The following is a 17,108-nucleotide window of genomic DNA, read 5'->3' on the forward strand; positions in this document are numbered from 1 at the left end:
GAGGGAGTGCTTGGTGTAAGTAGCTGTCACTGAGAGTCAAGGGGTAAATATGAGTGGTCTGCAGCAGGCAGCCTGGAGAGGGACCCAAGGAAGGTCTCAGGGCCCTTCCAAATCCACTCCTGCAGCTGTTAGAAGAATTCAAGCAAAGAACTGCTGGCAACATAAAGAAATGTTTGTAGAATTAGAGGTGATTTAAATATTCCCTATCAATTCAAAATATACCTCCTAATTGGCACAGGCTCTTTAGTTAAGCATTTGAACTCAGGTTTTAACCAAAATTGTTTCAAAGTTCAGTCCTGGAGGAAGAACATAGTTATTTCAATTTCATAGACTTCCAGAATCTGTGCTATTGTAGAGTAAAATATTATAGTTGTCTCAAGAAGAGAATTTCTCAAAATCTAAAGTTTGAACCACCTGCATGTTTTAAAATATGGCTGTTGAGTTCCACCCATCACAATTTATGCAGTAGGGCCTAGGGATCTCAAAAACAAGAGCCTTAAGTGGCTATTTTGCAGAATAAAGTTCGAGAAACATCGTCTAGACTGAGAGATAATGAATTGTTTTCTTTGTTTTCAGGGCTCCATAAAATTTTACAGGGAGACTATTTCCTGAGGCAAAATACGGATTCATAAAACTTTAAGAATGAACACAAAAGGCTTTTCTTTATAATCGATTTAATCATTGAACTAAATTATTAGTCCATTGACTAAGCATCCCTCTGAATTGTAATTTACCTAGGTAGACAAGGAAGAGGTTGACTAACTGAAAAGTGAATTGGTGGTAAGCCAGCAGAGAGCACGTTCCAGAAGGTTTCTGAGAGTGTAATCACAGTACCAGCAGCACGATCAGCCATCTTTCCTGATGTCTGAGGTGACTATCTGGCAAAACCTCCCATCATATGAATGTCATCAGTAAATACTGGGATTGATTCTCCTGTCCATATGGTTGGATGTACTAAAGGTGGATCTGGGAAATGGGCCTAAGAGATTTCCCTTATTTTAATTACCTGAGAGCTCACTTGGGCTAGCATATAAATGTTGTGGTTGGAGATTTATGCTCTCCTTATTGTGCATTCTACTGCTCCATGTGTCTCTCAGCAGGGGTGGAACTCCTAATATCATAATTTAGGCAATATTTTTTGAAATTAAGTGGATTTACAAAGGGATCTGTTTCCCCTTTTTACTTTTATTTATTTTGCAGAAAAGACTGCTATAAATTGGAGATTAACCTTAAATTGTAGACAATGGTCTAGCCTTGTACAAATATTTAAACCATAAGAACTGACTTAATAAATATTTCTATTTGGCACGAAGATTAATAAAATTTACCTATTGTTAAAGTCAATGTTGTGTTGAAAAGGCCATTACAATAAAAGAAAACAGGCCCGAATTCCAAGGATTTGATTTTGTCACAGATAGTGAGCTGAGTTACAAAGCTATAAAATGCAGTGAGTACAGACAGTGAAAACTAGACTCATGACCTGTTTTTATGGGTAATGGCCTTATTATTCTAAATTAACTTAAAATATTATATTGGAATTGGTAGTGTCTGTCACGACAGCATTTCATTAAACTATTTAAAAATCTTAGAATTTATGTCACTGATTTAACAATTATATTTTAAGGGATCTTATGGAATGACAATCTATGTATAAAGATACAGTTGTATGAATATCTTTAATAACCTTGTTTTAAAATTGGAGAATATCATGCTAAGTAAGATAAGCCAATCTCAAAATACCAACGGACGAATAATCTCAATGATAAGCGGATGATGACACATAATGGGGGGTGTGAGGGGGGCAAGAATGGAGGAAGGAAGGACTGTATAGAGGGAAAAGGGGGGGGAGGGAGGGAAAAAATAACAGAATGAATCAAACAACATTACCCTATGTAAATTTATGATTACACAAATGGTATGCCTTTACTCCATGTACAAACGGAGAAACAACATGTATCCCATTTGTTTACAATAAAAAAAACCCTTGTTTTAAAAGTAGGAAAACTAATCCAAATGTCCAACATAGGGCTTTGAATAAATGAACTATATGACAAACATCTCGCATTAAAAGTAATGCTGCAAAAGAATACTAATTATGTGTAATCTAAAACAATATGATAAGCTTTAAAATTAACAATATAACTGTGTATGTACAAAGTATGTATATTTCTGAGCAGTTTGAGTATGGAAAGCAGTTTAGAGGATTTAATAAGTGTTAATAACAGTTCTTTGAACCTCAAAAAATATTCTTTTTATGTATATTTAATTTTTCTTAAGTAAGTCTCTTGACAAAATCTAGGCAAACTACTTTAATCTTGAAATCATCTTTAGCCACTTTATCTGAATATTATTTTGTAAAACTTCCATTTATTATTTCTTTGGATTAATATAAATTAAGTAGCATAATCTAATATCACATCTGAAACATGAAACAGACAAGCCAAGAGCTTTCATCCCCTCTTGGGGGAGGGTGTCAAAATACTTCCTTAACCCATATTGTTAGACTTTAAATGAGCCAGTATCTCCTGAATGTCTTCTAAAGTTTACCTCTTAGTGTAGAAAGTAATATAAAAAGTGTACAACTTATATTTATTTAATTTTGAAATATTAAATATTATAATTAATTAATTAATTAATTTGTTGTTATATAAATTTGCAAGAGACCATTAATGAAAATGTTAGTTTGGGGAGTATCAGCTTAATAACATGTCCCTATAAATCAAATACTTTAAAGACTTCCATATCTGGAAAACAATAATATGATTAATATGTCAGTACTAATTACTGTGGTTAATAAAATATAGCCAATGATGTATTCATATTAATCAAATTTGGCCTTTAAAGAGAAATTTGAAATTTGGAATACAAGGTGGTATTTTACAATAACAGGTATTGTTTAATCAAACTGTAGAAGACATAATGTCTTTGACATTAGCCCCCTTTGTTTTTATAACAGAAATTTAAAAGGCATAAGAAATTAATAGAATGAGAAATAAATATTTTAAGTATTTTCTTTTTCTTCTGTCCTTTAGTTAGAAGGTCCAATTATATTTGTAAATAGCATTTATGAAAGAAACGTACTATAATTTAAAGAAAAAATTTTCAATAACTGTAGCTGATTGTGTTAATTAAATATAGCCAAATTAGTACATACAAAGCCAAATATATATAGCTGATGTAATTCTATAAATCTTTTGAAAGTTACTGTGCACAAATTTTGTTTTAATTTACTCAACATGTTATACTCTTCCATTTTATCAGGTGAAACAAAATTATTTTTACATGCTTATGCATCACACCTGATACTTAAAGCGCTACTATCTTGGTACTCAATGAGAAGATAGAGAATAAAGGAATTTTAGACCATCTTTGTATTAACCTAATTACAAATATGTCTAATGTGTAAATATATTTCAGTTAAAAGTTTTCATATTTAGCAGACGATGTGCCAAACAAGGATATTTTAGCATTCCTTCATTTTTAAATAAATTATCTCATGTAATAAAATTTAAATAATTTTATTTACCTAAAAAAATTTATTTATTCTTAATTGTAAAAGTCAAAATATCAAATGTAAATAATATTAATAACATCCTTCCATTTAAAAAACCATCAGTAATAAGGGATACATATCTTACATATTATAGAATTTGATCATTTTATTACATATTTGACAACGTAAAAAAATGGGAATAATTAAGAAGCCTTTTCACCTGGGAAAATGTGAATAAAAAAGTATGGAGAAGGATTTTTTTTCTTCTGGTTCTTAAACCAATATATATTAAAAGTCATTAATTCACATAATTAAAATTATACAGATCGAATGGTATTATAACTTTAAAAGGTGAGCATACTACTTGAACTGTAAGTTTTGAAATGTAAATATAGTCATGGTGTGAACACATAAATAGATGAGACAAAAATATAAACTTTTATAATTTATTGTAAGGGAAGCTACATAGCAATGAACACACATGTATTAAACATTTAGTTAATCTAATAATTTAAATATGAAAGAAAATCTTAAGAATAATTCAGAATGCCAACTGTAGTCCTGATGATTGTTACTCACCTTAGAAATCATGATGAAAAGCAAATTATTGATACACCAAAAGACACAATTAGATGGAACAAAATACATAGAGAGCTAAAATGAGTAAGTGCTTCCAAGAGTAACAGAAGTGAGCACAACTCTACCCAAAGCTTGAAGGCCAGGGAATCTGCAGGCAACGCTCCAATTGCTCAGGATTAGTGGCTTTCTCTTGAGAACATTCTCAGTAAAGACAGTGGTGGCATCAATGAGGATAGGCACCTGACACCCAGGTGTTTCCACAGCTAAACCTTCAAGCTCATCACCCTCGAGCTCGGGAGGGTTCTTCGCTTCAAGCTGAGTCCCCAAATGTGCCTCTGAAAATAAAACCACAGACAGGAACTGTTACTTTCTATGACCCTTATATGACACACCTACAGACCCCAGAGGGTCAACAAATCAAGAAAGCAGCCTCGCACAACCAAGTACAAGACCCGTGTGCATGTTATAGTGACTGATCCTTCCATTCTGCACATGCCTCTGACATATGCAGTACTGGTAATCCTGAGAGGAGGCAAGCACGACTCCAATTTGTGAAAACATTCAGGAGAAATGGAAGGAGTTGATACGTGTAACTCCCAGTTACATAAGGCAGTAATACAACTAGGGATATTGGCAGTGCTTTTAGTAGGGAAGAGATCATAAAAGTCAGGCAAAATCAAAAAATAAGGCAAAAACATATGAAAAAGAAGAACTAGGGAAGAATCACTACTGGAAAATTTTAGATCCCACTGCGACCCTTGACTACTTTTACATATATGCATTATTACTAAATAACTACTACATATGGCTTACATATGGTGGATCCATCATATGAACACAAAATTATGAATGCTCATGTGAAGAACTGTAAAATACTTTAATATTCTATTCAGTAACAACTGGAAATAATTTACAAAGGAGGGGAGAGAGATAGAGAGAGACAGAGAGAGAGAGAGACACAGAGAGACCGAGAGATGACAGAGAGAGAGAAAGAGAGAGAGAGAGAGAGGTGTGTGTGTGTGTTTGAAAAGCAGAATATCCTCTTAGACACCAGCAGCCAATCACTGCACTGGGGAGATGAATTGGATTCATCTGCAACACCATAGGTATACTCACTGGCTCCATCTAGGGCAGAGCTGAATTTAGTCTCATCTGGTGGCGGAAGCTGTCCTAAGTCACATGAATGAGCATGACCAGAGGATTGAAAATACTCTTCTCCTGGCAGGAGGTCATCCTCTTTCTCCTCAGGCAGTTCACCACTGAGACTGCTGAGATAGGGACAAATAACACAAGAAATCCAGATGGTTTAAGAAGACAGGGCCTCACTCTGGTCCTGATTCAAAGCTGAAGGGTGGAGGCCCAGGACAAGGACCCCACCTTCAAATATGATCAAGAAAACATTCTCAGTCCATGGACATAGTTCAGGTGCCATGCTATGAGAGAGAAAGGGAGAGACACCAGTGGCCAGGGTACTGTCCACATAACAAGCTGATGGGCAATGGAGGCTCCACTCCACCTATAAGGCACAGTCCAGAGGGAGCACAAAATAAGAAACATAGCATTGGGTCAACCTGTGCCTGACTCATGTTGACACCAACACATAGCTGGCCAGTGAATACAGCCTGCTGTGTTGCAGAGTGCCAGAGAACTTGTGCCTTCTGGAACTCTTTCTGTCCAGTTTTTGATAGAATCCCATCTCTTCTTGATCTTTGTACTTAACTTGCTAAGGCATACCTGTCCATGACCTCAAGCCATGAGTGTAGAAAGACGGTATGCCTCTAATTCCGATTGCAGAACTTACAAAGATAACAACTGATTGCTTTAAGGGAAAGAAGTGCCCAACGCTGACTGTGCAGGACCTCTTAGTGAGACTCCCTCTATCCTTAAGACAGAGAGAAAAGATGACCTGCTACAGGACTCCATCACACCACAAACAGCAGTCTTTCTTAACCCTTGATCGGGAAACACATGGCTACTTTTGACCTCATGGTCTATACTTTCAGATCATCCTCAACCCTTTATTTTACCCTTTCTTATTATCCACAGATAACTTGTCGTTACCTGGAATTCAGCGAATCTTCCTCTTCATTGTGTTCATTTTCATGGTTCTCTGTAAACAATTCAAAAACATCCTCAAGTCACTAAACAGTGGCATTTCACCAGATCCAAGACACAGCCCATTGGCATTCTCCAGTCACCTTGGCTAGACAGGAATAAGAACCTGCAGAGAACCTTGGAAGTTCTTCCCATGTAGGTCAGGAATGTGTAGAAAAAGGGTCATACAAAATGCAGGGAGCCAAGGAATGAAGACAAAACAACTCCAGACCACTTGGCATCTGCCACCTGGAGTCCAAATGACATTCAGTGGTTGAAACCTGGGCTCTTTCTCATCAGTTTTCACGCTATTCCTCTGTGTGTCCAAGATGCGAAGCCAGGTTTCAGTGAAGTTCTATTTCCCAAGGAGGGTCCAAGAAGGAGCCATATGCCAGTGATATAGGAAAGACACGTTTCCAGAAGAAAGAGGCAGTGGAGGAAAGGAAGTTGGCAAGAGAAGGCAAAAAGGCCTAGACTGTGAGATTCCATGGAAAACCACTTATGTCTGAGAGATGCTCCTCAAAGGATTAGGAGCCCAATCCAGCTGGACTTTCCTGTGGCCCTTAGGCGGAATATCCGGACAGCAGGTGGGGGAACAGAGCAGAGTCCAGAGTGCAAACAGGAGATGGAGATGGAGAAGGAAGGGCCCAGTCAGGGTGGAAGCCCATGGAATTTAGAGGCAGGACTGCACAGTCTCCAGCTGCATTTGGAAACAACCAATGGTGAAGAGGAATCACAGTAGAAGGAGCTACGAACTTATAGAGAGAGCTAAAAGGGAAAAGTGCTTCCCAGAGCCAACAAGAGATCACCACTCTACCCGAAGCTTGAAGGCCAGGAAATCTGCAGGCAATGTTCCACTTGCTCAAGAGTAGTGACTTTCTCTTGAGAATCTTCTCAGTGAGGATGGTGGTGGCATCAACGAGGATAGGCACCTGAGACCCAGGTGTTTCCACAGCTGAGCCTTCAAGCTCATCACCCTCAAGCTCGGGAGGGTTCTTCGCTTCAAGTCGAGTACCCAAATGTGCCTCTGAAAATAAAATCAAAAACAGAAACTGCTCCTTTCTATGACTCTTATATGACACACCTACTAACCCAAGAGGGTCACCAAATCAATAAAGCAGCTTCGCACAAACAAGTCCAAGACTCGTGTGCATGGCATAGAGACTGATCCTTCCATTCTGCACATGCTTCTGACATATGCAGTACTGGTCATTCTGAGAGGAGGCAAACACGCCTCCAATTTGTGAAAACACTTCAGGAGAAATGGAAGGAGTTGACACGTGTAACTCTCAGTTACGTAAGGCAGTAATACCACTAGGGATATTGGCAGTGCTTTTAGTAGGGAAGAGATCATAAAAGTCAGGCAAAATCAACATAGAAGGAAAAAGTTATGAAAGAGAGAACTAGGGAAGAATCACCGCTGGATAATTGAAAATCCCACTGTGACCCTTGACTTCTTTTACATATATGCATTATTACTCAATATCTACTACATATGGCTTACATATGGTGGATCCATCTAATGAACACAAAATTATGAATGTTTATATGAAGAAGTGTAAAATACGTTAATTGATTTTATGGTCAGTAACAACTGGAAATAATATACAAAAGGGGGGAGAGAGAGACAGAGTGTGAGATAGAGAGAGAGAGAGAGAGACAGAGAGACAGGGAGACAGAGAGACAGACAGATGAGAGAGAGAGAGAGAGAGGTGTGTGTGTTTGAAAACCAGACGCCCTGTTAGACAGGCAATCACTGTACTGGGGAGATGAATTAGATTCATCTTCAACACCATAGGAGTACTCACTGGCTCCATCCAGGGCAGAGCTGACTTTAGTCTCATCTGATGGGGGAAGCTGTGCTGAGTCTGATGAATGAACATGACCAGAGGACGCAAAATACTCTTCAACTGGCAGGAGGTCATCCTCTTTCTCCTCGGGGTGTTCACCATCGAGACTGCTGAGATAGGGACAAATAACATATGAAACTGAGATGGTTTAAGAAGCCAGGATCTCACCGTGGTCCTGATTCAAAGCTGAATGGTGGAGGCCCAGGACAAGGACCCCGAGTTCAAAAATGATTAAGAAAGCATTCTCAGCCTATGGACATAGTTCAGGTGCCACGCTATGAGAGAAAAAGGGAGAGACACCAGTTGCCAGTGTACTATTCACATAACAAGCTGATGGGGAAAGGAGGCTCCTGTCCCCCTATAATGTACAGTCACCAAGGGAGGACACAATGAGAAACATAGCAAGTCAATATCTACGTAAATGATGTTGAATTTTAGATACTGGTTTCTTGTCAATAGTGTCCTGAATTTATAATTTCCAGAGACATTCTGCCTTCTTTTAATGTCAATATTATCACATGACATAATATTTATTTGTCTACTTTTCTTCTCATGGCTTACCACCCCTTGATCTCAGGCCTGCAGTAGAGAAATCATGTTTTGGGTGTCATCCTGATACTAGCCCTTACCAAGAGGTTACTGCATTTCTTTAAGAGCAAGTAGTGCCCAAGGCTGCTCTGTTCCCCTTGATCAGACTCCACCTTACAATACCATAAAGAAAACCGAAACCCTTGCAAATGGGTTCCATCATCTTTGATTGAGTCAACAACTTCACTTAAGAGTCCTACTGCGCCTTTGGTTAAGAAATCTGTTAATGGGCTGGGGAGACAGCTCAGTTGGTAGAGTGCTTGTCTTGGAAGCACAAGTCCCTAGGTTCAATCCCCAGCACCGCAAGGAAAAAAAAAAAAAAGAAAAGAAAAGAAATCGGTTACTACATTTGTCCTCATGCTCTGTAGTTTTAGAATCCTGAACCCCCTTTATTTTACCCATGCTTTCTAGCCCATGATCATTCATTGTTACCTGCAATCCAGTGACTCCTCTTCATTATCAACCCCATTTTCATGGGATTCTGTAAAAATATTCAGAAATGAAGACATCATTAAATAATTCCATGTCACTCTCTCCAATAGAGACAACTACCTCAGAAGAACACATAATTTATATATGCTAGATTCGGGGCGCACTTAAGGGAATTATATTGAAAGAACTCACATGCTGAGTTTAAAGAAATGGTCTTTATGCTATGCTGATCCATTATGCACAATGTCTCTAATGGGTTGATTATTTTCATGGCATACTTTTCCTTCACTTAAATGGTTAAATTCAAAATGCATTTTGGTCTCCTAATCCCTGCATACGTGTTCAGCTTCTTCTGGATTTCACTAGCTGAACTTTTCTTACTTCCACAAAGTTCTTTCACAACCTTAGTGGCTCTGTGCTCCCTCACAACTCTCAAATAGAACCAGTTCCATTCACTAAGAAGAGGATTCAAATCCCTCAGCCTCATTTCCCTCAAAAATAGGGACTGTTAAAGATCTCAGTGTTGACCCTGGCAGTAGAGGGAAATTCCTCTTTGCAAACTATTCTGATATGAACCAATATTTCTACCACCTGATTCTAGCATTTTAATGGAAGCAAAATGAAACACTTCCAATAAGTCATTCTGTGATGTCCTGAACTGTGATGTAGAATCTAGGGCAGCTGGTGAAATGTTACTACTGTAAGGGTGGAGTATTAGACACTTTGGTTCAGATGAGAATAAATGCTCATATTAGATTTTGGTACAATATACAAAGTCTAACAAGGCAAAGAATACTTGGTGCTCCCCAGGGCACAGGTATCTTGACCATTTATTGATTCTGCAGGTCAGAGGCTGTAGCATTCCCATCAGGGAAAATTCCACACCCAGGGTATGAGAGGATGGTACTGGAGTCCAGAACCCAGGCACCATGATACCATCTCCCAAAATACATGTGAAATTACCATAATTCTTGGGCAGTCAGAAAGACCCAGGAAAAGTGTTCAGACTTAACATTTAGCAGGACAGATGGAGGAGCAGATCCCATTGTAGAACAGTCTGTTAAACAGGAGACATGGCATCTGCATGTGGCAGAACCAACAGTGCTCGTCAGCGCACCTTTATTCTCCTCACCCCAGCCTACATTGCTTCACATCCTGCATTAGCCAGTGAGTGCCGAGGAGGAGGGGTGTGGCTGGAAACAGGAAGAGTGCAAGGAGCATGACCCACCTCATGTCTGTGCTTCAAACCTGGTCCTACCGTTTGACTGAAACCAACAAGTAACTACAGGACCTGCCTGCAGGGAGATCCCTCTGTCCACACAGAGGGCTGATCTTAAAGTACAGGGAGACTCCTGGAAGCCCCAGGAGCCTTATTCTCCTTGGAAGTGATGGACTTACTATCCACATCCACGTGCTCTTCAGAGAGCGAGGATGGACTCTTGGGAGGCTGGTAAGAGTCAGGCAAGTTGTGGCAACTGGAAGGATTCAAATCCATCTCAACCAATGGGTCCAGCAGCACTTCATCCATTTCCTCACTCTCTTGTGGTTCCATCCTGAGTCCAGGTATGTAAGGAGAAAAGAACGTTAAAAAACAAAAAGTTTGGACTTCACAACTGCTCAGTAGGTTATGACTGAGGTTCCTCTATGAGAAGAAAGCGTGGCTACCTCTTCAAACTGGAGTATCAAAAGTAACCCTGTCTAGGTCAGAATGTGACTTTCATGGGAGTTTGAGAAGATGGGTATACAGTTGGAGAGAGGGCAGCAAGTGGTCAATGCACTGGCCAGAAAATATGCTGATAAGGAGACTCGGCTTTCCCACAATGACAGCCATATGTGCACTTCATTCCACTTTCAGGCAGGCTTCTAGTAAATTGTTTCCTGAAGTGTTACTGACTCCGAATGATCGTGGCTATTCTAGGCCTTGTTTCAATACTGTGATGTAACTTGAATTTTCTTGGATCTGTTCACATTGGCTACTATGTAATCACAGCCAAAACACTCATGGCCAGCATGAAAGCAAAAAGAAGGGAATCCTTCCAATTTCCCTGTACAGGAAAGTACAATGGTTCACCCTGAGTGTAGGAAAACCTGACTTGAGTTCACCTTATTCAGATTGTCTCTAGGTAATGAAAGTTGGAAACTAAAAGAATCATAAAGAAAACACCCACTATCTGTTTAGCAGAATAGATGAAACAGACACAGTCAGCACTTTCTACATTCCCCTGGACCTGAGATCTCCACGTCACCCTTGCCTTCAGATTCACCTGTGGTCTGTTGCCTCTTCCTCTTCCACTTGCTTCTGATTATGTTGACTTTCTGCAAATACATTTAGACAGCAACACTCACAACAAAATCCTACTTATGCCCCATTACCAACTCTCTGCCAATTTATACACAGGGTGTGTTGAGTATTCTTGGCATGGGAAAAGGATTCTCTGAGAGGAACATTTGAAGATATCTCAGCTGTGTCAGATTCCGAGAAATGGAAAGGCTTCCTGGGCAGATGGTTCCATCACATTCTGTGCTAAATTTCATAATCGGTTAAAACTCTTCTTTATTCCAATGATCAGGAAACACTAAAGAGTGGCTGTTGGAAAAGTTTCGTCAAAACTCAGAGCTTATTCCATCAGATGTGCTGATTAAGTGTGCTTGAGTTGAGATTATATACTCAGACTAAATTGATGAATGGAACTGCAGACTCTCCAGGAGGAAAGATCTTTCATGCTACAGAGAGAACAGGATACTTCCTAATAAAGGGGACAAAGAGTGCCAAGGTGAAAGTCATGCCCTCAGGAAAAATTCCAGACACATTCACAAGGGATCATGTCAACAGTATCTCCAGTGACATACTCAAGATAGTAACCTATCTGGACAGTCACTAATCCTCAAAGTACATTCTCTGTGTAGGATCAAACAGTAGCAAAAACATTATAGGAGAGATCAGCATCCCAGGCTGGAAGAATGAGGTCATGCAGACCCCTGTTATGCACAAGAATCAACAGTGCCTGTGAACAGGTCATGATCTCTGCAACTTCCTGACTCTTGTTAGTCCTAGGTTTACCATCTTGAATATGCCATTGGACCCTCAGAAGTATGACTGCTAGGAGTACATTTCTCTTTTAATGGGATACTCATGAGTGGCATCTAGAGAAGGGGAGACTTCATGCTCACCCAACAGATCAGCACCAGAGCAGAGAGGCTGGTGGATATCTGACAATTTACAGTGACTGAAGGAAGACTTATGGCCCTCATCCAATGAGTCCTTCAGGGTTTCTTTCACTTCCTCCTCCTCCTGTCCTGCTTTGCTCAGCCTGGTGGGATAGAGTACAATTAAACCAAAACGATTAATATAAGAGTCCCATGTGGTCATTTGCCTGCCTCTTGCCTGTCCATCGCCTGCCGTACACCTATCCATCACCCAACGCAGGAGGTTCACCTCCAGATTGTCTGGCAACAGTCAGCAAAGTGATCGCCAACCACCAGTGGAGCACCAGCTGCCTGCTGTTGCCTGGAAGTTCACTGTTACAGTACCTGCAGGTTTGATTATACGTGGCTGCAGTCATTTTGAGACAACAGCCAGGACCGGTAGTACGCCTGGCCTGACTGACTGAGCCCCATCTCCAGTATCCCTCAGCTGGACCGATCACTCCCTGCCTCTGGGGCCCTCACATCGACTGACTGCTCTCCGCCGCCAGGACCCTAAGACCAACTGACAGTGCACTATCACCAGGAACCCAGACTGACTAATTACAACCGGCCTCCAGGATCCCGCAACCACACCAAACACACCCAACCTCCAGGACACCTGCCTGACCAACCGCACCCCGCCTCCATGACCTCCAGCAGATCACGGCCACACCCTGACCTGCAGCTCCCCATTTGCCAACACAATTTGAAGCCAGAGTGGCCATCTTGGATAATCCTGGAAGCCATAGCTCTGATCTTTAGGTGGGTCAAAACCCATTCTGAGATGCCTGCTGAAAGACTGAAGCTCATTGTCAGGTACCTCTCATGCATCAGGTCACTGAACTCTGGGAGGTTTCATTACTATATGAGTGTTATACTGTAGATTTTCTTTTTTCTCCTTATTGAAAAAGTTTAAGTTTTTATTTCTTTACTTTTCTTGCTCTCTTTTCCTTTTGTTTACCTGTTCCCTCAAAGTCTCTTTCTCCCTTTTTTGATTGCTAACATCCAATTTCTTTTGATTGTACTCTCACCCTTTCTATTATCTAGAACTTCTGTATATTCTTTTCTTATCCCATTAACAGCCACATTCTACATCCCTCTGCATCCTCTTTGTCCTCCATTTGAAACTGCAGACCTTATTGCAAATCTCTTTGTTTTACTGAAGATAATATTTGAACTCATTCTGTTTATTATGACAATTTTGTTATTGTCCTCATAGGGGCTATTTGGTCTAGGATTGCACAGTGTCTGAATTGGGCACTGCTAATATTGATCTCCCCTTAAAGAAAGGGTTTTGGAAACCTATAGGCCACTATAAGCCTATAGGGGGAAATCTGCAATACCCCAGATCTGCATTGCTAGAGGGGAAGATACATGAACAACATAAACAAACAAGGGAAGAAAATGATCCAAAAAAATCTAGATTCTATATTAATAGAATCCAATGACACTATGTTAGAAGAAATATCAGAAAAGGACTTCAGATTATACATGATTAAGATGATTCATGAAGCAAAGGATGAGATAAGAGAGCAAATGCAGGAAATGAATGATAATACCAATAAGCTCAAAGAGCAAGTGCAGGAAGCAAAAGATCATTTCAACAAAGAGAGATTCTCAAAAAAAAAAAAACCAAAAAAGGAAATCCTTGAAATGAAGGAAACAATAAAACAAATAAAAAACTCAATGGAAAGCATCACCAAAAGACTAGACCACTTGGAAGACAGAACCTCAGACAATGAAGACAAAATATTTAATCTTGAAAATAAAGTGGCCCAAACAGAGAAGATGGTAAGAAATCATGAACAGAATCTCCAAGAACTATGGGACATCATGAAAAGACCAAATTTAAGAATTATTGGGATTGAGGAAGGCACAGAGATACAAACCAAAGGAATGAACAACCTATTCAATGAAATAATATCAGAAAATATCCCAAACCTGAAGAATGAAATAGAAAATCAAATACAAGAGGCTTACAGAACACCAAATGCACAAAATCACAACAGGTCCACACCAAGGCACATTATAATGAAAATGTCTAACATTCAAAATAAATATAGGATTTTGAAGGCCACGAGAGAAAAGCATCAGATTACATATAGGAGGAGACCAATACGGATAGCAGCAGACTTCTCAACCCAGACTCTAAAAGCTAGAAGGGCCTGGAACAATGTATTTCAAGCTCTGAAAGAACATGGTTGCCAACCAAGAATCCTATACCCAGCAAAACTTACCTTCAGATTTGAAAATGAAATAAAATCCTTCCATGATAAACAAAAGTTAAAAGAATTTACAAATAGAAAACCTGCACTACAGAATGTTCTCAACAAAATATTCCATGAGGAGGAAATGAAAAACAATAATGTAGTTCAGCAAAGGGAGGAACTACCTTAGAGAAAAACCACTCAAAGGAGAAACCAAGTCAAATTAAAAACCAAAAATAAGCCAAACGACTGGGAATACAAATCATATCTCAATAATAACCCTGAATGTTAATGGCCTAAACTCATCAATCAAAAGACATAGATGGCAGAATGGACTCAAAAGAAAGACCCAACAACAAGCTGCCTGCAAGAGACTCATCTCATAGAAAAAGACATCCACAGACTAAAGGTGAAAGTATGGGAAAAAACCTACCACGGACATGAACTCAGTAAAAAAGCAGGGGTTTCCATCTTTATATCAGATAAAGTGGACTTCAAGCCAAAGTTAGTCAGAAGGGATAAAGAAGTACATTTCATACTGCTTAAGGGAATCATAAATCAGGAAGACATAACGATAGTAAATATTTATGCCCCAAACAATGGTGCATCCCTGTATATCAAACAAATCCTTCTCAATTTCAGGAATCACATAGACCACAACACAATCATTCTGGGTGACTTTAATGCACCGCTGTCACCACTAGATAGATCTTCCAAACAAACCAACCAAAGAAACCACAGAACTCAATAACACAATCAATAACCTAGACTTAATAGACATATATAGAATACTCTATCCATCAATGAGTGGATTCACTTTCTTCTCAGCAGCACATGGAACCTTCTCAAAAATAGATTACATGTTATGCCACAAAGCAGCCCTTAGGAAATGCAAAAAAAAATAGATATTGCCCTGTGTTCTATCAGATCATAAAGGACTGAGAATAGAAATCAATGACAAAATAAAAAACAGAAATTACTCCAACACCTGGAGACTAAATAATATGCTATTGAATGAAACATGGATAACAGAAAACATCAGGGAGGAGATAAAAAAATTCTTAGAGGTCCATGAGAACGACGATACAACATATCAAAATCTCTGGGACACTATGAAAGCAGTACTAAGAGGAAAATTCATTGCATGGAGCTCATTCCAGAAAAGAATGAAAAGTCAACAACTAAATGACCTAATTACAGCTCAAAGCCCTAGAAAAAGAAGAACAGAATAACAGCAAAAGTAGTAGAAGACAGGAAATAATTAAAATCAGACCTGAAATCAATGAAATTGAAACAAAAGAAACAATTCAAAAAATTGACAAAACAAAAAGTTAGTTCTTTGAGAAAGGAAATAAAATAGAAAACCCTTAGCCACTAAGAATGAGAAGGAGAGAGAAAACTCAAATTACTAAAATTCGTGATGAAAAAGGAAATATCACGACAGACACCACTGAGATACAGAACATAATGAGAAGCTACTTCGAAAATTGTATTCCAACAAAATAGAAACTACCAAAGACATTGACAAATTTCTAGAGACATGCTCCTCCCAAATTGAACAGGAGGATATACACAATTTAAACAGATCAATATCAAGCAATGAAATAGAGGAAGCCATTAAAAACCTACCATCCAAGAAAAGCCCAGGACCAGACAGATTCTCAGCCAAGTTCTACAAGACCTTCAGAGAAGAACTCATTCCAGTACTTATACAGGACCCCTTCATGCTCAAAACACTAGAGAAAATAGGGATAGTAGGAACATACCTGAACATTGTAAAGGATATTTATGCTAAGCCCATGGCCAACATCATTCTTAATGGAGAAAAACTGAAACCATTCCCTTTAAAACAGTAACAAGACAGGGATGTCCTCCTTCACCACTTCTATTCAACATTGTCCTGGAAACTCTAGCCAGAGCAATTAGACAGACTAAAAAAATTAAAGGGATACGAATAGGAAAAGAGGAACTTAAGACATCACTATTTGCTGATGACATGATTCTATATTTAGAGGTTCCAAAAAACTTCTCCGGAAAACTTTTAGACCTCATCAATGAATTCAGCAAAATAGCAGGCTATAAAATCAACACATATAAATCTAAAGCATTTTTATATGCAAGCGATGAAACAGCTGAAATGGAAATGAGTAAAACAACTCCATTTGCAATAACCTCAAAAAAAATAAAATACTTGGGCATCAATCCAACCAAAGAGGTAAAAGATCTCTACGATGAAAACTACAAAACATTGAAGAAAGAAAATGAGGAAGACCTTAGAAGATGGAAAGATCTCCCATGTTCTTGGACAGGCAGAATTAATATTGTCAAAATGGCCATACTACCTAAAGTGCTATACAGATTCAATGCAATTCCAATTAAAATCCCAATGACGTTCCTTACGGAAATAGAGCAAGCAATCATGAAATTCATCTGAAAGAATAAGAAAGCCAGAATAACTAAAGCAATCCTTAGCAGGAAGAATGAAAGAGGGGGTATCGCAATACCAGAACTTCAACTATACTACAAAGCAATAGTAACAAAAACGGCATGGTATTGGCACCAAAATAGACAGGTAGATCAATGGTACAGAATAGGGGACATGGACACAAACCCAAATAAATACAATTTTCTCATACCAGACAAAGGTGCCAAAAATATGCAATGGAGAAAAGATAGCCA

General features: G+C 38.9%; 1 protein-coding gene across 1 annotated transcript in view; it reads right to left on the bottom strand.

Moving 5' to 3' along the window:
• Positions 1-3,931: 3,931 nt before the first annotated feature.
• Positions 3,932-17,108, bottom strand: part of LOC124994818 (neuroblastoma breakpoint family member 20-like) — a 49,252-nt gene continuing 36,075 nt past the window's right edge. Inside the window, exons 11-19 of the mRNA XM_047567080.1 lie at positions 12,208-12,347; positions 11,301-11,352; positions 10,435-10,589; positions 9,037-9,085; positions 7,975-8,126; positions 6,984-7,193; positions 6,134-6,182; positions 5,189-5,340; positions 3,932-4,407 (exon numbers count right to left, since the gene is read on the bottom strand). Of these exons, the coding sequence (XP_047423036.1) occupies positions 4,148-4,407; positions 5,189-5,340; positions 6,134-6,182; positions 6,984-7,193; positions 7,975-8,126; positions 9,037-9,085; positions 10,435-10,589; positions 11,301-11,352; positions 12,208-12,347 (1,219 nt within the window). The 3' untranslated portion in view covers positions 3,932-4,147. The remainder of the gene's footprint in view (positions 4,408-5,188; positions 5,341-6,133; positions 6,183-6,983; positions 7,194-7,974; positions 8,127-9,036; positions 9,086-10,434; positions 10,590-11,300; positions 11,353-12,207; positions 12,348-17,108) is intronic.

The sequence above is a fragment of the Sciurus carolinensis genome, chromosome 1, assembly GCF_902686445.1.
Source record: "Sciurus carolinensis chromosome 1, mSciCar1.2, whole genome shotgun sequence".
Taxonomy (NCBI): Eukaryota; Metazoa; Chordata; class Mammalia; order Rodentia; family Sciuridae; genus Sciurus; species Sciurus carolinensis.